Source organism: Rhinolophus sinicus, chromosome 1 (genome assembly GCF_057876585.1).
Source record: "Rhinolophus sinicus isolate RSI-liver-muscle chromosome 1, RSI-T2T, whole genome shotgun sequence".
NCBI classification, from domain to species: Eukaryota; Metazoa; Chordata; class Mammalia; order Chiroptera; family Rhinolophidae; genus Rhinolophus; species Rhinolophus sinicus.
The window spans coordinates 2,046,677-2,067,898 of NC_142501.1; the positions used below are offsets into that span (position 1 = coordinate 2,046,677).

General features: G+C 54.4%; 2 protein-coding genes across 2 annotated transcripts; one reads left to right on the forward strand and one right to left on the reverse strand.

Moving 5' to 3' along the window:
• The first annotated feature begins 254 nt into the window (after nucleotides 1-254).
• SYCE3 (synaptonemal complex central element protein 3) lies at nucleotides 255-12,807 on the forward strand. The gene is made up of 3 exons (XM_019717804.3): nucleotides 255-407; nucleotides 5,352-5,460; nucleotides 12,528-12,807. Exons 2-3 carry the CDS (start codon nucleotides 5,352-5,354, stop codon nucleotides 12,683-12,685), a joined length of 267 nt encoding a protein of 88 aa, XP_019573363.1. The 5' UTR covers nucleotides 255-407; the 3' UTR covers nucleotides 12,686-12,807.
• Nucleotides 12,808-12,962: 155 nt separating this feature from the next.
• Nucleotides 12,963-19,947, reverse strand: KLHDC7B (kelch domain containing 7B). Its single transcript, XM_088795508.1, has 2 exons — nucleotides 17,070-19,947; nucleotides 12,963-15,815 (listed from the first exon to the last, which is right to left on the reverse strand). Exons 1-2 carry the CDS (start codon nucleotides 19,174-19,176, stop codon nucleotides 13,954-13,956), a joined length of 3,969 nt encoding a protein of 1,322 aa, XP_088651634.1. The 5' UTR covers nucleotides 19,177-19,947; the 3' UTR covers nucleotides 12,963-13,953.
• Nucleotides 19,948-21,222: the final 1,275 nt, after the last annotated feature.

Below are 21,222 nucleotides of genomic sequence, written 5' to 3' on the forward strand. Positions count from 1 at the left end.
ACAGACGGGACCCTGTGTTCATGGCCTCCCCCTAAAGGAGCCAAGAGGAGGAACACAACGACCAGGACTTGGGGTGCCCCCTTAGCTCAGCTCTAGCCTCCGTACCCATCAGCCCCTCCTCCATCAAGGCCTGAGACTGCAAGACTCACGTGCTGGATCAGCCTGAGGTGGCCCCGCCCCTTCCGCTCTGAACACCAGCCAATGAGACCTCGAGGCCGGGACTTGGTTCCTGCCTGGAGCAAGCGCAGTCACGTGCTCGCAGCCCGCTCCAGAACACCAGCCAATGAGGACAAGAGGCCAGTTCTGGGGGCGGGTCTGGTAACGGAAAGGGGCGGGGCGTCGTACGGAGGAGCCTCCTCAGGTCTCTGCCGGCCTTGGCGGCAGCGGAGTAGACGGCGGAGCGGGAGGTGAGTGAGGCCCGCCGGCGTGGAGGTCCTGGGCCGTCCCAGCGCTCTCGGTCCCCCACCCCCGGCCACGACGCCTCCCCGACGCTCTCGGTCCCCAGCCACGACGCCGCCCCTACCCAGCTACGCCCGCCGCCTCACGGCAGGCCCTTCACCCCTCACCCCGACCCCTCTGCGCACGTCGCGGATCCTGGAGTCTACACACCCGAACCTCTCTGTCGCCTGTCGCCCCCCACACTGGCACTTCTGGACTCCATGCACTACACGCCGCGAATTCCCTCTCGTGCACCCCAGGAATGGCCCAGACCGTCGGCCCTCCCACCCCAGGGCGCCCACTGCGCACCCTCCCCGGGAGTCTGACCCAGGCGCCTCACCTCTGCTTTCTCACTAACTCGGATCCCAGGTGCTGTTCTCCCTTCCTTCAACCGGGACCCTGAGGTTCAGCTCTGCCAGGCTTCTCAGTCCCCAGAACGCCGTCCCTCAGCCCTTCACACACACACACACATTGGTCCCCACGCCAGCTCCCCCTCCCCCACCCTCCCGCCGCCCACGCAGCCCTTGCCCTCAGCCTGGGCGTGGACTCCAGCCCCACGGCCTCCCTCACCTCCACCTACCTTCTGGGTCTCTTTCAGACCCATCCCCCCTCTGAGACACCACATCGCTCTGCCACAGCCTCCGCCCCCAGTCTACCCGCCCTGCCCCTCAACTACATGTCCCTCTAGGCCTGGGCCTGTCCCCATGCCTTACACACCGCTAAGCCACTCTCACCTTGTCCAAAGTCCAGGGACAGGTACACTGCATGTCCTCTCCACCTCCTGGGTCTTGAGGGTCCTGTGCAGCCATGTGGCCTCTGGCTGCGTGTCTAAACATCTCTAGGGACCCACACAACTTTGCCAAACCAGTGTTATTCTCCTCGGATCAAGGACCAATCTTCTTAAAAGAAAAACCTTTCGTGGAGATTCATGGGCAAGCTGGAGGCCTCAGGCCTGAACCTGGACCGCCTGGACCTTACCCACCCAGCCCCACCCAGCCTGCCCTGCGGTCCCTGCACTGTCAGCTATCCTTTCGTGACTCTTCTGCCTTTTCTGTTCAACTAGCCCTCTCCAAACTGCTTAAGGACAGGCCCATCTCTGCCTTTGTGTATTCAAAAAACAGAAACCTTCACTCTGTATCCCCTGCTGTCTCCCATTTTCCCTACCCTCCTCACATGCCCTACCCGTCTTGTCTAATGATACATTAATTCTTTATTCATGGAAATCTTGTTGCTACATTTCTGGTCTCCTGAAACAGGTCTTACTGAGATGGCCAATGACCCCCACATCAAATGTCCGGATTTCCCTGGGCCCATTGGAATATTTGACACTGGTGTAACATCTCCCAACTTAAAACAGACACTGTGAGTCCACACTACATTCCAGGCTGCCGGCCCATTTCTCTGCTTCTCTTTGAACCAAATCACACAAGTTTCTACTTCTCTTCCTTTTTCTTTAGAAAAACACATTTCAGTCAGGATTTTATCCCTGACACTTCATGAAAACAGCTCCTGTCAAGGTCACCAGTGACCTCCAGATGGTCAAATCCAGTGGTCACTTTTTATTCCTTATGCTATGTGATCTGAGGCATACTTGATCAGTGTTTACTTTCTTCACTTGGCTTCCAAGACGTCCGTCTCTTCCACCCCATGGGGTGCTTCTTTCCAGTCATCTTTGCTGGTTCCTCTTCATCTTCCCAAATTCTAAATATTGGGCTGGCTCATCCCTCCATTCCATCTACCCTCACTTCCTAGGTGATCTCAACTCATCCCATGGCTTTAAAGGCCATCTATACTCCAGTGACCCCCTATGTGGATGTTTAGCCGGCATTTCACCACACTGCAGATTCATCTTTCCACTTGGATGTCAGCAAATACTCTTGGTTCCATTTTCACAACATACCGAGAACCCAGTCAGTGCTCACTGCTTCCACCTCTAACACTCTGGTCCAAGCTCTGCCATCCTTTCCTGGCATGCTGCCACAGCCTCCTCTCCGCTTCACCCTCCCCACCTGGGGCCTCTTCTTCATCTGCATTCTCTCTCTTGATCTCACCTGTTGTCATCATCTGTATGCTGATGGTTCCCACATTTCTCTCTCTAGCTCCCCCTTTCCCTGAATTCATTCATCCACGTGCCTACTAAACATTCTTACTTGGATGCCTCATAGGCTTCTTAAACTTTAATATATTCAAAACTGAGTTCTTTCTTCCCCGTGCAGACCAGCTCCTCCAGTCTTCCCCCATCTCAGCTAGTGGCACCTCCCTTTCTGGTTGCTGAGTCAGAAACCTCCGTGTCATCCCTGGTTCCACATGGACTCATCAGCAAATCTTGCTGCTCTTCCCTCAAAATGTACTCTGAATCGTCCTCCTTCATAGTTCTTCCTGGCCTGAGCTGCCATCTCTTGCCTGGCTTATTCCACTGGTCCCCTAACTGGTCTCCCTGCCTCACCCCTGTCCATACAAGCTATTCTCTTTAACCTAGTGATTTATTAACGTGTAAATCAGATTAGCAACCTCCAGGCTCCCAGAGTCTTTTTGGTGGCCTTCAAGGCCCACCAGAATCCCAACCCCCATGTTTCAACCCAACTTCCACGACTCTCCACTTCGTTCTCTCTCTACTGACTACATTGCCCATAGTGCTCTCCCTCCAGTTCATCCTGCAGGCTCCTATCTCGGGCCTCTGTTCTTCCCGTTCTTTCTGCCTGGAATACGCTCCCAGATGTCTATGTGGCTCACTCTCACTTCCTGCAGGTCTCTAGTCAAATCACTTCAGGGAGGCCTCCCCTACACACTTATTTAAACTGCAGCCACCACCCTGCATACTCTCCTACCCTCCATCTCTGGTTGACTTTCTCTCCTTGGTACTGTACCCCCTCCTTATATTTATTTCACTAGTTAATCTTATTTTCTCCTCTCCCCACTAGATTATAACTTCGTGAGACCAAGGATTTTAATCTGTTTTGATCACTGTGTATCTTCAAAATCTAAAGTGGTGCTCAAAAATATGTGTTGAATATATGGATAAAAGAAAATAGTTGGAACTTTATAACTTAATAAATTGAGCAAGTAGCCCATACAACTTAGGTGTGAGTTATGTCATTGCCCAGTTATTTGTCCTCACACAGGTTTTTGTAACCACCCACATGATAGAATTATTTTATTCCATTTTGCAATTCTTTAGCACTTTTTGTAAAAAAACAAAAACTAGACATTTTTTACCATTACAGAGTTTTATGTGATTTTCCTGGATCTTTTTTCATCACATCTCTTGGAAATACACAACTCTTGTAGATGTTAAATAATATCTGATCAGACTCTGGATCTCTCAGGGCTTTCTTCAGTTTAAACAACTCAGAATGGGATGAGAATGGAGCAGTCAGCAGGAAGCCTATGAAGGACTTTATATCTGTAATAAAAAGATTACATTTTATCCTGAAAGAAATGGGGAGCTGCTGAAGGATTTCAAACAGAGTGACACGGTCAGATTTACATATTAGGAAAAGTCATTCTGGAGGTGAGCTGGAAAACGGATTGGATGAGATGGAGCTACAGGCAAGGAGACCAGTTCGGAGTCTCTGACGATATTCTAAGGGCAAGGTGAAGAGAGTGAGCACCATGAGTTCCAAGCTTCTTATTTTCAGCTCCAACCTTTCTCTTGAACTCCAGGCCCGTCTGTTCACCTGCCTTTTCACATCTCCCGGTGGAGGCCTGATAGGCTTCTCATAGTCACATGTTCAAAGCAGAGCGCTGGGTTTCCCTCCTGACCCGCTCCTCTCCTAGTCCTCCCCGTTTCAGTCAGCACCACCATCCATCTGGTTGTTCTCACCAAAATTAAGAGTCATTTGGATTTCTGTCTTCCCTCACTTGCCCCAGCAAACCTAGACCCATCAGATCCTCTCCACATTCCGTTGGCTCATCTTCCAAAAGGTAGCCCACTTCTTACCAGTGACATCATCACCACCCTAGTTCCAGCCGCCGTCATCTCTGGACCTCTCTGGTGCTCTCTTGAGTAACGGGTCTTCCCACTCTTGCCTCCTGTCAACCTTCTGCAACAGTCCATTTTCCCAAAACAGATGAAGTTCATTGTCTTAAGACATAGTCACATAATCCCCTCCTCTCAACCTCCAGTGGCTTTTCCTCACGCTCAAAGAAACACTGAAGCTCTTGCCTGCTTAGCTGCTCTCATCCCTACCACTCTTCTCAACCCCATCCTGCAGCTTCTTTCCATCCTTACAACACACCAGGGCCACTCCCACCTTTTCTTGAGCCACTCCCCCATTTAGAACTCTTCCCCTAGATCTTCTCTGCCAACTCCTTTTTGTTATTCAAGTGTCAGTTCAAATGTCCTGCCTTAGAAAGGCTGTCTGTGACTCTGCAAGCTAAAGCCCCTGCCCCCATGAAAGCATCTTTATTACACAACCCCATTTTCTGTTCTTTGTATCAGTGACCACAGCCTGAAGGTATTTTTACAAACCTGTCATTATCTGTCTCTCCCCTTGGAACGGAAGCTCCATGAGAGCAGAGGTTTTGTCTGTCTGGACCCACAGACACACTGAAGTACCCAGAGCCCTAATAGTGGTGTCTGGCACATAGTAGGTGCTCAGTGAGTCTGTAACCAATGGTGGGTGACAGTATGGACCTCAATTAAAGCAGCAACCTTGGAGGGAGGGAGGGGCTGACAGGAGAGACCCCAGGGGGCTGGGCCGGGGTGTGAGCTCCACAGCAGCTCACTGGTGGCTCCCACAGATGATTAAATATTTATTCCTTGGATAAGTAAAATTCATGAGTTTCAATGACCCCTTGGGTCAGGAAGACAAGAGAAGAGGTATTAAAGATAACCTCTGGTTTCCAGCTTGGACTACCCAGGTGTGAGTAGAGGAGCTGGAATTAACACATCGGTCTGTCTCACTACCTAGATGGCTGATTCTGACCCTGGGGAAAGAAACTATGACAACATGCTGAAAATGCTGTCAGACCTGAATAAAGACTTGGAAAAGCTATTGGAGGAAATGGAGAAAATCTCAGGTAGGCTGATTTCCCAGACAGGGTGTCTTCCCCTTTCATTCCAAGAGCTCAGACCCTCCCTAGACTTCTGAACTCAAATCCTGTGCCTCTTAACAAGGCCTTCCCTCCCTGACCACCAGGTAACTGTTGTACCACAGAACTTGACACTTACCACTGAATATTGTCCTGAATTGTTTTCTGATTTTATATGTGTGTGCATCTTCTTTCTGCCACCGGACAGTTACCTCTTGAGGGCAGAAATAGTGACTTTGCCTTTTATAACTGGGCACCAGTTGGTGGTGGTGCCAACTGGGTACCAGACCCACGCTCAAGTACTCAGCGAATGAGAAATGATGTTAGCATAACACCTGTGAGCAGAATGGGAACTTTTTTCTGTGAGTCATTCAAAGAAAAAGAGTTCAGAGGAATAGTGCTAGGATTGGTAAGGTTCTGAAATGGGAGGTACCCTCAGTGGGGGAAAGTGCAGTAAACTGGAACAGGTTTCTCCATTTTTGGAAAAGAATGTTGGTCTGTTATTTTATTCAACGCATTTCCACTAAGTGGTAACCAGCAGTAGCAGTGATACCATTATAATTTCTTTAATTTATTCTTTACTACTTTGTATAATTTGTGACCCTGAGTTTTGCTAGAGAAAATCATAACGTAAAACACATTTTAGAAAGCATGTATACTCTACTCAAGTGAAAACAAACTATTTTTAAAGGCATTATAAGTTTGCAAATAATTTCCATTTATTACAATAGGCTTTAGAAAATTTCTACTTAGAAATGTTTGCAATATTTTTGCCTGTGCACTTGGAAGTTTTATGCATGTTTTAAACTACCTTAAAAAATGTCCTGTAATTCATTTTCTATTTTAAACTACATAATTCCTTCAACCTAATTAAATATTCTCTCAGTTAACACCATTTACTGAGCACCCACTATGTGCTAGTCTAGTAATATAAAATTGAATAGATGCTCCTTCATTAGAGAAGTAGGTGGAAGCCAGAAAAGACATCAAGAAAGATGAACAATTGTAATTTAAATATATAAATTAAAATTAAAACATGTTTTTGTTTTATGTTAAAATTGTAATCTGGGAAATGCTAATGAGGGTGCAGACCGAGTACTGGGTACTGGGTCAGGCGGCAGAGGGAGGAGAGCTGACTGCTCAGGAGGCACGTGAGGCTTTGAGCAGAGCATTAGGGATGGAGTAGAGACTGGGCAGACAGGAATGGGTGCTGGCGGAGAGAAGGACAGTCCTGCAGAAGAGGCGGTCAGGGCCGTGTGCCAGGAGGGCAAGCCTGGCGGAGTCAGGGAGCCAGACGGGCGCGTGGGTTCACACGGTGGCAGAAAGGAGAGGCCGAAAGCCCAGAAGGTCTTCAGTGCCAAGCGAAGGCATTTTACCTTCCTTGTCTAGGTGAGAGGGAGCCCTTTGGGATTTCAAGGAAGATACTTGTGTTTCAGAAAGATAACCTCTGGTAACAGAGTGAGGGATGGTTTGGAGAGGGAAGACTGGAAACAGGAAGACCAATTAGGAAGTGTTTGCTAAACTAAAGGCTAAAAAAGGAGCTACTAGCCTTAACTCAGACTTGGCACTGAGAACAAGAAAGGAATAACAGATTTCTGTGATAGGATCTCTTACTGATTTGTAAGAGCTCTTTATGCAGTAAGACGAAAGTCTGATCGAAATTATAGTAAATATTTTCCCCAGTTTGCTATTTAATTTCGTATGGATCTTTGGTAAACAGAAGTCTGATGTAGGGGGAAATCTATCAATATTTTACTTCTGATTTACTCACATTGCTTGGATCCCTAATCCGAGATCAGTGAAATACTTATATTTTCTCCTAATTTTCTGTGTTCCTTTTTTTTTTTTTTAATTGGGGAAGGGGAACAGGACTTTACTGGGGAACAGTATGTATTCCCAGGACTTTTTTTTTTTTCCAGGTCAAGTTGTTGTCCTTTCAATCTTAGTTGTGGAGGGTGCTGTTCAGCTTCAAGTTGTTGTCCTTTCAGTCTTAGTTGTGGAGGGCGCAGCTCAGCTCCAGGTCCAGTTGCTGTTGCTAGTTGCAGGGGGCGCAGCCCACCATCCCTTGCAGGAGTCGAACCGGCAACCTTGTGGTTGAGAGCCCACTGGCCCATGTGGGAATCGAAATGGCAGCCTCCGGAGTTAGGAGCACGGAGCTCCAACCGCCTGAGCCACTGGGCCAGCCCTGTGTTCCTGTTTAACATCTAATTCTAAACCATCTGATATGCCACAGAAACTAGGCTGTATACTGCGTTTTTATTTAGATCCACTAGAGACTCTCTCTTTGGCAAATATTCCAATAATAATTAAGATAATAGTTTTAAGAAGTTATTAAGTAATAATAGCTAAGTAAATTAACATTACTACTGTAATATTGCTAAGGTACTAGTGTTATAAGAAATGCTCTCTCACCTTAGAGACAAGGTTCACAGGTGTTTATATTGAAACAAGTCACATAAAAGACTCAGCTTTGACAATTGTTTAATTTTTTTGTAAAGACTTCTAAGTATATGTAAGGTTGTCTGATACACACAACTGTTGTATTTAAGCAGCTACACTTCTTGGAAGGTTTGTGCACTTGCCTTGTCCCAGAGTAAGAGGAAGTCCATGCAGCCTACATCTGCTTGGCGTAAATGAGGTTTTTCTCGGGCGCGGCCTCATATCCCTCCCTCGGCGCTTTTCCATATCATTCCGTGACTGGTGTGAGGCCCGTTTTTTGCCCCTTTATCTGATTCTTTCCTTATTTTTAGTTTTACATATTTTCCTCTTTATAATTCCATTTTCATATAAATGTTCTGCACAGTTGTCTAATTTAGGGGTAATATAAGTCTTTTTTAAACATTTTTAAACCGTGTAGCAGATGGCAAAAGTATGTTTTTATCAACATAGAAGCAACCACAGATTAAATAATATTAAAATAGTTTGTATAACTTGCCTTTTGTAATTTTTGTTAAGATTTTCTTTCTTTTTTCTTTTTTATTGTGGAAGGGGAACAGGACTTTATTGGGGAACAGTGTGCACTTCTAGGATTTTTTCCAAGTCAAGTTGTCCTTTCAATCGTAGTTGTGGAGGGCGCAGCTCAGCTCCAGGTCCAGTTGCCGTTGCTAGTTGCAGGGGGCGCAGCCCACCATCCCTTATGGGAGTCGAGGAGTCGAACCGGCAACCTCGTGGTTGAGAGCCCACTGGCCCATGTGGGAATCGAACCAGCAGCCTTTGGCGTTAGGAGCACGGAGCTCCAACCGCCTGAGCCACCGGGCCAGCCCCATCTACCACACTATTTTTTAAAATAGGGATTTATAAGTTGTCTTGATAGGGGCCATCCCAGTGGCTCAGGCGGTTGGAGCTCCGTGCTCCTAACGCCGAAGGCTGCCAGTTTAATTCCCACATGAGCCAGTGGGCTCTCAACTACAAGGTCGCCGGTTCAATTCCTTGACTCCCACAAGGGATGGTGGACTTTGCCTGCCTCATCCTCCCCAACCCCCCTACCTTCCACTCCCTCTACCCCCCCCCACCCCCGCAACTAACAACGGCAACTGGACCTGGAGCTGAGCTGCGCCCTCCACAACTAAGATTGAAGGGATAACAACTTGACTTGGAAAAAGTTCTGGAAGTACACACTGTTCCCCAATAAAGTCCTGTTCCCCTTCCCCATAAAATCTTTTTTAAAAAGAATTGTCTTGGTACCTAATAGGACATATTTTAACTTTTATTTTTAAGATTGATTTAGCTATTGGACTGTTATTATTTCATATATAGATTTTTATAATTTACAAACGCCGATAGTTTTATCTCTTACCCTCCAATCCTTACACCTCTTATTTCTTTAAATTTTTTTTTACTCTATTTACCAGCATCTCCAATATCAGTAGCATTATTAGAGGTGTCCTTGTTTGATACTAGTCTTACAGGGGATGTATCCAGAGTTTCTCCATTATGTATAAAGTTTGCTGTAAGTTTTTCGTATATCACCTTTAGTAAGTTAAAGGTGTCTCCTTCTATTCTGAATTTATTAGAGTTTGATTTTTTAAAATCACAAATAGGTATTAAACTTTATTAACTTCCTGTTTTGCATTAAGTGAGATGCACCTCTGATTTCCCTGTTTTTATTAATGTAGTTAATTACAGATTGATTTTCTGATATTCAACCACCCTTGAATTTCTGTTACAAACTCATAACAAATTATCTATCTTAACACAGTTAGAGTTGATTAGCTCATGTTATATTTAGCATTTTACTTCTATATTCATGTGAGATAGACCTATTGTCTTTGGTTTTAGAATAAACCCTTAGGGTAAATTATGTTTCTATGTTTGCTTATTTCTATTCTCAAATTTTCTATAACGTCAATGGAATGCTTCTATATAATGTTATATAATGCTTTTCTTAAAAACTTACACCAGCCCACATAGTGACATTATCAGTCTTCCCTCTCTTCCTAATTTCTGGAATCACTTGTATTAGGTAAGCATTAATTGTTCTTTCAAAACTTGGTAGAGCGTGTCTGTGAGACCACCTTGTGCCCTGGCGTTTGGGGGGGTAGAACGTCACCATTTACATTATAAACGCTGCTTGGTCTCTTGTGCCAGGGATGTGAATTAGCCCTGGGCTGTGACCTGCAGGCGTGTCTTCATCCCTTTGTCACCTGGTCAGCTGGCTCTCTTGTCATCATTCCCTGTGCTCCCTGTCCTCCACTTGTACTTTCCAGGCTCTCAAAGTAAATCCACTCACCACGTCACTAGTGCTCCCTTCTCCTATGCAGGTTTGGGACACTTTGTCCTCGTCCCTCACTGACTCCTGCGTCTACGTGTAACCTTGACCGTTTTTTCTTTGTTTCCATGTGAGGACCTTGGCCCCACCCAGCGGGTTATCAGAGTGGACGGCGGTGAGCCCCATTTTACCTCTCACAATATCTGCTGTTCAGGCCCCTCCAGACATTACAACCTTGACTGGGTACTGCACAGGCCTTCCCGAAAGCCCGTGAGAGGGCCTGCCCTCAGCACCTGGTCTACCCCATTCCTGTCACAGCACACTTGCTGATTTCCTCCACAGCACCTTGCTCGGTCTGTCTTGTATGTTTATCTGTCTCTTCCACCTGTAACCAGTATAGACACTTCCTGAAGGCAGGGTTTAGACTGGTCAGTGCTGCCTTAGGGACGTGCCAGCACAAAGGAGGGGCGCAGCGCGTCCTACGAGGATGAAGGACTCATGAGCCTTAGGTTACTGGAGGGTGTGCTGATGAGTCAAGCCCTTCCTATTCTACACGTTCTAAACATTCTTCCTGGGAGCCAATCAGCGGACGTCTGCACTTGGCAGGCTGTTTTGGGGTCTAATTCAGTCGTCTTTTCTGAACTTCTTTGCTGCTGTGCCACCAGGTTTCTTACCCGTGATTCAACCATAGACACAGAAGAGTCCCCTCGCATTAAGGTAGGGGGCCATCACAGGCCTGTCCAACTACATTATACTTCTCATAAAATAGACCCATAGAGAAACGCATCTCCAACCACCGTTTTGTTTTTATGTTATGGTCACCGAGTCTCCTGACTGAGCAAGTTTGCTTCTGTGCTTTGGCCTTGGGAAGCTCAGCGCTAGAATTCCAGCTGCTGCGTTGACTTACATGAGATTCACCTGTGTTTGAAATTCTTAGCCACCCTAACTCTTTGCCCTGAATACCTCATTTATTTTATAGTAAGGTTTTCTCCTTTCTTGAGCACCTACTATGTGCTAGGCAGATTACATATAGTGTTTGTTTAATTTTCACAGCAAGCCATGACATTGGAACGTTGTCCTTTACAAGAGGAGGTTGCGGCTCCCAAGTAGATCTCTTGTTCAGATCACGCACCTGGCAAGTGGAGAGCGGAAGCAAACTGCTCTGACTCCAGGTCTATGGCCACCTGCTGTCCAGTTGGTCGGGAAGAGTGGTCAGCCACCCCCCGCGCCAGTTAGCCAGACGCATGTTAGAATGCAGGTTCCCAGGCACCATCCTGCCTGCTGGACAGGAACCTCTGGGTCATGGGAGGGAAGTGGTCTACACTTGAGCAGGTGTCCCAAGTGACTCGCATGCTTCCAATAGTTCAAGAATTGGTGCCCTCGCTGTGTGATCACGTGCCCTCTGTCTGCTGATACACTGCACATGCCATTTCAAACAGTTTCTCCCTAACCAAACAGATGTTTCTTTCAATAAAACTTCATGTCTGCCCTGCCGCTGACCTTGGTTGTAGATATACCTGTGCATTTATTATTAATCACTCTGCCTATCTCCTCTTTGGTAATTGAGGACAGTTTCCCAAAGTATCCAGTATTTTTTAGCCCAGCAAAGAGAAGTTTTAAGGGGACATATTTGCTGTGGTTGGCTGTCATGCAGAAGGGCTAGGACACTTGTTCTTTGTCGTTCAGTGGGGTGGGTGCTGTGGAGGGAAGTGTGTGGAGGTAGGGTGCTGTACTCTTCCATCGGACTTGTGCAGGCACCACACGCTCACCTGTAGGCCCAGGGGTCACTGCCCTCAAGTTGCTCTCAAAGGGAGAGGGCAAGCAAGATGTCAGTGCAGTGGTGGGCACAAAGGACACCTGTTGTGGGGTACGGCAAAGCTGCCCAGAAGGAGGAGTCTCTGGACTGGCCTCGAGAGGTGTCCAGGCCACAGAGCACCAGGTGACGTGGGGCCCAGAGCCTTGCAGGAGGGGGTGTGGTCCTGCCCACCTGAGCGTGTGAGCCTGGGTGGCTGTTAGGACTGTTGGGGCCTCACTGCAACCACTAGTTGTGAACTGTGGGTAGAAGGACCGTGTCTGCTCTGATTTCCCTGACATTTCACTTCAGACTGGCCTCCAGCCCTTTAGTGTCATGGCTGATGTGTGTGGAAGTTAAGACGCGTGAGATTAGGGAGCTGTCATGACTGCTCAATGTAGGGAGGGGTTTTCATGGGGGGTTGTGAGGCCTGTAGCAAGTGGCCGGCCAGCTTTCTCTCCCTGGAGTGGTGGCTGGCTCAGCGGTCCTGGTCCCTGGGGCGCCGGAGCCGTGGCCCAGCCTGGGGCCTGACCAGGGCCCCTCTGGTTGTCACAGTGCAGGCCACCTGGATGGCCTACGACATGGTGGTGATGCGCACCAACCCCTCGCTGGCCGAGGCCATGCGGCGACTGGAGGACGCCTTCCTCAGCTGCAAGGAGGAGATGGAGAAGAACTGGCAGGAGCTGCTCAGCGAGACCAAGCGTGAGCAGTAGCCCCTGGCCGCCCAGCCGCCCGGAGCATGGAGGGCGGGGCCTTCTCGGCCTGGCGAGAACAGCGGCCCAGACATGGGCCATGCACAGTACTTGTCTCTCAATAAACTGATTTTCAAACACAATTTGAGGGCCCTTCTGTCCCACCCAGCTGCACAGTGAACCTTGTGAACAAAACATGGGAATTATAGGATGCAGTCAGTGAATCACGCGGATTCCATGCCAAGCACAGAATAAAAATCAAAGGGCCAGACGGGGACTAGCAGGTCAGAGGGTGGGATGGGCCGCAGTGTTCAGATTTATTTACTTTCCACGGAGTGTCCAAAGTGGGTAAAGGGAACGCTCTTCTTCAGTTCTGTATCCTGGGCTATGCCAGGTGCTCCCCTAGGTGACCGGTGTCCTCACAGCTCTCCTGAGTGACACGTCCATCATCCCTTCACAGGTGAGGACACAAAGGTAGCTGTCTCGTCCAAGTCCACACAGCTAACAAAGGGAAGAGCTATGGCGCAGCCCAGGTCTCACCCTACAAGGGTAGGCGGCGGGGTGGGAAGTGGAGGGGCTGAGCAGGTGGCACAGACCCCACAGGCTGCAGAGGGACGTAAGCCCGAGTGGTCATGGCCAGGTCTGGGCTGGGGTTATGGGCAGGGGGCTGCAGGCAGCAGAGCAGTTTCACATACAGAGAACCAATCAGATGAAGGAGGGCTAAGAGTGGTTTCTGGAGAGAGCCAAGCCAGGATGGGCAGAAAGCCCCAGCGGCAAGGATGTTTTCTGGGGGCTTCTTTGCTCCCTGCTCCATCTTCCCACCCTGACACAGGCCCCTTGGCCAGCGTGGAACCCTCGAGAAGCACGAATGTGTTCCCAGCCATCTCCTTCCTCAGCCAGTCCTGGTCCTTGGGGACGCGTGGGTCCCTGGCTCAAAGAGCACCAGTGTCCCTAAGGCAGTTTTACAGGCAATGTGGTTGGTGCTGTGAGAGGGGCGCCCGGCCCCTGGAAGGGGTGCTCTGCCTCCAGGAGGGGTCTGTGAATGCCTCCAGGCGGTGGGGCAAGGACTCATCAGAAAGGAGGTGGTAGGGGCTCCCAGCGACCCGACCGCAGGTGCGGGGAGCCGGGCTCTCTGCGGGGAGGGGTTGGACGGGGAAACAAGAGGCTTACTGTAACCCTAGCCCCAGAGACAAAGAGGAAAGCTTTCCCAGGGACAGCAGCAGCCACCTCCCTGCGCAACAGCCACACTCACTCCCCCGCCCAGGGTGTGCCTGGTGCCCGGTAGAGGCTCAGAGGGCAGTCTGGAGCCGGTCCGCGGGCGGTAGAGTCAGGATGAACGGACAGAGGACCCCTTGGTTCCCCAGGGGGAAGGGCTGCAGCTCCCTGGCCTGGAACTGGGCAGTTCCCTCGGAGACCGTGAAGGTGGCCGTGACCTGGTGGTTGAGGCAGTAGATGGTGTTGCCCAGCACGGCGCAGCGCAGCGGGACAGGGTCCGGCAGGGGCAAGGGGGCGGCTCGGCTCCAGGAGCCGGTCACGGTGTTGTAGCGCATGACCGCGGCGCCCACACCACGCAGCAGGTCGAAGCGGTACAGGAAGCCCCCCAGCGCCACCATGTCGCTGGAACGCCGGTGGCTGGCGCTGTAGGGGCACTCGTCCCACGCATCCTTCCTGGGGCTGTATCTGAGCAAACGGTAGAAGAGGTGGCCCCCAGTGACGTAGATGTCCCCACGGCAGGCCACAGCCTCGTGTGCCACGGGGAAGGTGCCGGCAGGAAGGGGCGCGCGTGAGGCCCAGGTGTCAGTGCGGGGGTCGTAGCGCTCCATGCTGTACAGGCACTCGCCGCCCACGGCGTACAGCATCCCGTCCAGGGCCACCAGCTTGAGCTGGGCGCGGGCCTGCAGCATGGGCCGCACTTGGCTCCAGGTGTCGGTCAGAGGGTTGTAGCAGAAGACCTCGTTGGAGCAGACGGCCTTGGCGCCCGACCCACGGATGCCGCCCGCCAGGAACAGATAGTTGTGCATGGTGCAGAGGCCGCAGCCCCGCAGCGGGGCCTCCTCCGGCACCCGCGTCAGCGGCCGCCATGCCTTCTCTCGGGGGTGGAACACGTGCAGGTGCGATGAAAGAGGCTGGGACGCAGGCCCCGCGGCGGGGGCGTCCTCCCCACGAAGGCCCCTCGTGAGCCCTGCGCGGCTGACCTGGTAGAGGCTGGGCAGCACGAGGACGCCGAGCACGGCCTGGCCCCGGCCAGTGCGCATGCTCAGGATGCGCTCGCGGTCAGCTGCACTCAGCTGCCGGTAGAGGTTCGGGTCCCTGAGCACATGCAACAGATTGTCGCTCATCAGGGCGTAGGTGTCCCGGGCCAGGCCGGGCTCCCCGTGCTGCTGGGCGAAGGCCAGCACATCCAGGCAGCTGCCCAGGTCCAGCCGCCGCCGCATAGCTGCTGCCGAGGCCAGGGCTGGCTCCCCAGCCAAGGGGCCGGGCTTCGGGGGCCCCTCCGCCACCCCCCAGGCCCCTCGCCTCTGCAGAAACGCCATGAGCCTGCGGTCCTCTTTCTGCTTCTCTGTGAGGACATCCCTGCTGCCCGCAGGGCTGAGCCTCTCCCCGGACACCTGTCCCGGGGCCACCTGGCTGAGCTTCCGCTCAGAACTCTCGGCTATTTCGCACATGCTGCGTTTCCGAGGCCTGGGTACAGGCTGCGGGTCCCGCCTGGCAGCGGGGGTGGGTGCAGGGCCAGGCTTTGTGGACTCAGGCTGCTGTGAAGGAGCAATGGGCACGGCAGCTTCGGGCAGCAGCAAGTCCAGACGTTTCTCCTCCGTTCCATCTCCTCTTGGGCCTGCATGGGGGTCTGGGGTGGGAGCCTTAGCCAGGCCCCCTGTGTCTGCCCCTGAGGAGCCCTCCCTGTCCACGAGGCTGGGGGTGGCACCTTCAGGGGGAGAACTAGACTGGGTGTTCTCAGAGGGTGTGGAAGCGCTGGGCTCTCTGGGGCTCTCCTGAGCTGCACTTGGGGCTGTCCCCTGGGGCCTCTCTTGCCTTGGGAAGGGGTGACTCCTAAGAACCATTGAAATAAGGTTTCCCCAGCTAGTTGAGATCTGCCCCTCCTGGTGGCCCTTGCAGAGAACCACACTGGGCTCCTGACATGCAGGCGTTGATTGACCATGGGGTGCGCGGGCTGGGGCTGCAGCTGGGGCTGGGGCTGCAGCTGGGGCCACAGCTAGGGCCGGGGCTGGGGTAGGGGTTGCAGCTGGAGCTGGGGCTGTAGCTGGGGCTGCAGCTGGGGCCACAGCTAGGGCCGGGGCTGGGGCTAGGGGCGCAGCTGGAGCTGGGGCTGCTAATGGAGCTGTGGCAGGGGCAGGGACAGGGGCTGGGTCTGCAGCTGGGGCTGGGGTTGGGTCTGCAACTGGGGCTGGAGCTGCAGCTGGGGCTGCTACTGGGGCTGGAGCTGGGGCCGCAGCTAAGGCTGGGGCTGGGGCTAGGGGTGCAGCTGGAGTTGGGGCTGCTAGTGGGGCTGTGGCAGGGGCAGGGACAGGGGCTGGGGCTGGAGCTGCAGCTGGGGCTGGGGCTGTGGCTGCAGCTGGGGCTGGGCCTGGAGCTGCAGCTGAGGCTGGTTTTGCAACTGGGGCTGGAGCTGCAGCTGGGGCCGGTTCTGAAACTGGGTCTGGAACTGCAGATCGGGCTGTGGCTGGGGCTGCAGCTGGGGCAGGGGCTGGGGCTGCAGCTGGGGCTGGAGCTGCAACTGGGGCTGTGGCTGCAGCTGGGGCTGGGCATGGAGCTGCAGCTGAGGCTGGTTCTGCACCTGGGGCTGGGGCTGCAGCTGGGGCTGCAACTGGTGCTGGAGCTGCAGCTGGGGCCGGTTCTGAAACTGGGGCTGGAACTGCAGATCGGGCTGTGGCTGGGGCTGCAGCTGGGGCAGGGGCTGGGGCTGCAGCTGAGGCTGCAGCTGGGATTGGGGCTGCGGCTGGGGCTGCAGCTGCGGCTGGGGCTGCAGCTGGGGCTGGTTCTGCAACTGGGACTGGGGCTGCAGCTGGGTCTGGGGCTGGTTCTGCAACTGGGGCTGGGGCTGCAGCTGGGACTGCAGCTGAGGCTCGTTCTGCAACTGGAGCTGGAGCTGCAGCTGTGGTTGTGTCTGCAACTGGGGCTGGAATTGCAGCTCGGGCTGGGGCTGGGGCAGGGGATGCCGCTGGGGCTGGGGCTGCAGCTGCAGTTGAGGCTGCGGCTGGGGTTGGGGCTGCAGCTGGGGCAGGGGCTGGGGCTGAGGCTGGGGCTGCAGCTGCAGCTGCGGCTGGGGCTGCAGCTGAGGCTGTGGCTGCAGTTGAGGCTGCAGCTGGGGCAGTGGCTGGGGCTGCAGCTGGTGCTGAGGCTAGGGCTGCAGCTGCAGTTGAGGCTGCGGCTGGGGTTGGAGCTGCAGCTGGGGTTGGGGCTGCAGCTGGGGCTGGGGCTGCAGCTGAGGCTGGGGCTGCAGCTGAGGCTGGGGCTGGGGCTGCAGCTGGGGCTGTGGCTGAGGCTGGGGCTGGGGCTGGGGCTGCAGCTGAGGCTGGGGCTGGGGCTGCAGCTGAGGCTGGGGCTGGGGCTGCAGCTGGTGCTGAGGCTGGGGCTGTGGCTGAAGCTGGGGCTGGGGCTGGGGCTGGAGCTGGGGCTGAGGCTGGGGCTGCGGCTGCGGCTGCGGCTGCGGCTAGGGCTGCGGCTGGGGCTGGGGCTGGGGCTGAGGCTGGGGCTGCAGCTGCAGCTGCGGCTGGGGCTGCGGCTGGGGCTGGGGCTGGGGCTGGGGCTGGGGCTGAGGCTGGGGCTGGGGCTGCGGCTGGGGCTGGGGCTGCGGCTGGGGCTGGGGCTGCGGCTGGGGCTGCGGCTGAGGCTGGGGCTGCGGCTGGGGCTGGGGCTGGGGCTGCAGCTGAGGCTGGGGCTGTAGTTGAGGCTGGGGCTGCGGCTGGGGCTGGGGCTGTAGCTGAGGCTGGGGCTGTAGCTGAGGCTGGGGCTAGAACTGCAGGGTCCTTAGCAGGACCCTGGCCATCTCTGGAGGGCAAAGGCGAAGGAGAGGATGTCATAAGAGTCGAAGCTCCAGATAAGATGCCTGGGTAGGGATGTGATACCAGCGGGGAAGCAGAGGGTGAGAGGGACTTAGGGGTGGGTAAGGGGGGCGTGGCTGAGGGACATGCAGAGGAAGCAAAACTAAGGCTGTCTGCAGCTGGCTTCCCTGTGTCCAGACAACCAGACACCTGCCCACTTGTCAGTTCCCCCTGGCCTCGTGGGGAACCTCTCTCTTCTCCAATACTGTGGTCCCCTTGCTTCTCCATCTCACCTGGCCCTGAGTTGAAGAAAGACTGCTCTCCAGAGCCGTCAGCCCCAGCCTTTCCCACAATGCAGGCCACTGTGTTCCCCTGCCCTTGGGACAAGAGTGGGCGTTCCCACTGCTGCCCCTCTAGCCATGGGCCCATGGAGCCTGGGGCCTGGCTGAAGCTCCTGGTGACAAGGACGTCGCTTATCACCCAGGGCCAGCCTTCCTCAGAGGTTGGGGACCCCTGAGATTCCCTGGGGGCCCAGGGCTCAGCCTCCTTGCTCTCACCAGCTTTGGCCCCTGAGTCCAGAGCTAAAAGTGGGACTGGTTGGGGGCCGCTCTTTCTGAGCCCCCTTTCTGAGACATCTGTCAGGGGCCCAGACTGCATGGTGTCTGGTAGGGGCAGCTTCTGGGGATAAGAGAGGCTGCCAGTAGCATCCACAGCATCCCACACGCTCAGCACTGTGCCCAGGCATAAGGGGTCCAGCTTGAGGGGGTGGTAGGTTCTGTCTCCTGAGCTGTCATCTGCCTGCCACGGCCGGCTGCCTGGGCCTCTCCCCAGTGAGCCAAGTGGCCCCACAGCTTGCTGCCAGCAGCTGGTGTCCTGTTCCACTGTGTGGACCCGGGCCTGGTGAGCTGGCGCCTTGGCTCGGACGCCTCCTGCCTCCACCTGTCTGCCTGGACTCCGAGGAGTGAAGTGTATCAGGAAAGGGGCAGGTATCCCCCCAGGTTCGCTCCTGCCTGGGAGGGTAGCGCCTGGCTTCACATGTTCCCTTCCTTTACCTCGGGGGGCTTCCAGGGTGGCATTACCATGCTGCTGTCCCAAGGTTCCTCCGCCGGCCACCTTGTCGGGTGTCTTGAGTGCAGGTGCGGCTGTAGCAGCCTGATCGCCACTTCCCGGGGGCTGCTGGTCCTGGGAACTTGCTGTAGCTGGAGTCCCCTGGCTGCGTCCGGGAGGCTCTGGCTTCTGCTGCCCTGAGCTGGGTCCCTCGACGACGCCACTGACTTTGGACTCTGGGGGCAGTGCTGGCGCAGCTCCGCCCGCCTGAGAAGGCTGGGCCTGGGGGTCTGTGGGTGCTGGTCCTACTGCTTCCTGGTCCTGCCCCGAGCCAAACCAGTGCAAGGCCAGTGCAGTGGCAGCCACCACAGCCAGCGCCAACAGGGCAAGCACAGCGCCATCCCAATCATCCCCATCCCCGTCCCAGCCCCAGCCCCAGCCGGGGCCCTCAGGCTCCTGGATCATGGTGCGGGGCCGCAGACCCAGCCAGGGTGGCAGGCTAAAAGCTGTGCGTGCTGTGTGCAAGCCCGTCCTCACTCAGGCCCGGGCTGCCTCTGCACAGATGGCATCGGCACTGTGCCCCGCCCAGTTAAGGTGGACCTGTGCCGGGCCGGCGCTCTGCCGGGCCTGGGAGGGGTGCGTCTCTGTGCCTGCTTCCGGGCTTGGGGCTTGTCAGTAGGGCCTAGTGGGAGGTATCAGGGGACAATCAGACCAGGGCCCAGCTCCTACTCCACCTTTCACAGTGGCAAATGGCAGTGCACCTGCAGCACTGTCTGGCACCCCAGCCAGCCTGCTTCTCCCCAGTGGACCCTTATGCCCCCAAGCTCATCCCATACCTGTGACCTCCTCTCAGCCTGGGTCCAGCCTCAGGGACTCTGGCAGGAAAGAGTTACCAGCGGGGAGATGTTATCTTTAGCCTTAGCAACATGATGCAGCCCTGATAAAATTACTAGAAACTCGAGAAGACGATTCCACTGTGGGCCGTTGGTGGGGGGGACACACGGCCGTGGTGCCAAGCCCATGGGCTGGGCTCAGACTACGGAGGAAGGCCATACAGGGCATGAGTCCTGACACCAAGCACCGCCCAGCACAGACATGGGCTGCTTGAGAGGTGTGACCTGCCGACATGCACTCCACAGGTGAAGTGGGACTTGCATGCTTCTCTGCCAGGACACATCAAGCTGCTGAGGAGGGGCCGAGCCTGGAGCACCCTCTCCTCCAGCCGCCTCTGGACTTTCTCTTACCTGAGTTCAGCAGAGATTTCAAAGGGAAAGCTGTCAAGAGACAAAAATGAACGAAATAAAGAGTACCCAAAAGCTGTACTTCCCTCTTTATCGGCTGATTACAGCCCGCCTGGCCCTTCCAGAGCCTCCTGCACCCCTCTCCCCCTACCCCTCTAGGTTGTCTTGAGTGTCCAGATGTCACCATGGAGAGCTCTGAGCCCAGCCTGATGCCTCTCCCATTACCTACTCCCGCCAGCCAGCCCTGGGACCCTTCAGAAGCCTTACTCTGGCCCTGGGTGTCCCACCTCCGTCCTCAGCCTTCCCTCATCCCCGCCTAATCACTCTACTCCCATCCTCTGCACGGGGACTCAGGCCACGAGTGCAGAAGCTTCCACTGGGCAGGCAGGCAGCTGGCCGCCCCTCTGTGCTTGGCTTCTTAGAGCCCTGTCTTCTCCATCTGCGTCTCATTTCAGCTGATCTCAGGAGTCAGTCTTGGGACAGGTGCCAGGTGGGGCTCAGACATGAAACAGAGCCTGGAGTCCCTGAAACAAAGCAACCCCTGCCCACGCGCATTTGTCCCTTCTGCTGGGACACAGGACTTATCCCTGACTCAGGCAGCAAGGAGATGGCCAAGGAGCGTCCCTGGCACCCAGCCTGGGCTCTGCTGAGCTTCAGGTGCCTCGCGCATCTGGTGGCCTCTTAGCTCCCCAAGATATCAGATGACAGGATGACGGTACAGGGAGGCCCATGCCTTAAGGTGGACCTCAAGTTGGGTGTGGGCTTTCAGGGCACCACCCTTATTCTTTGTCCCGGTCACAGGCTCTGCTTCTTGATTAAGTTTGGGGTCCAAAGACCTTGAGAGGATGAACATGACACCCCCTCACGCACCACTTACAGGCCATGCAGTGCCCCATCAGGCACCTCCACCCAGCTTCTGAAGACCCCGGTGGTTGGTCTGAGCCCCAGGCCACGTCAAAGAACAGGAGAACTGCCATCAAGTTCCACGCCGTCGTGAGGAGGGACCGAGCACAGGCCATTGTCCCAACCACCTTCACAAGGTGCCAAGGGCAGCTGAGCCCTGGAGACACACAGATGACAGGGAAGGGTCTAGTGCCATCCCCTGTGGGAAGAAAACAGCTCCCTTCGTCACATCCAGACCGAGGGCAAAACTTCCTGCATGGAGAAACTAACCTTTGGGAAGGTAACTGAGGACATGTCACCTCCCGAAAGTATGGGAGTCTTGCCTCCTGACTTCCCAGAGAGTAAAAATGTGCTGCTGGAAAGGTGA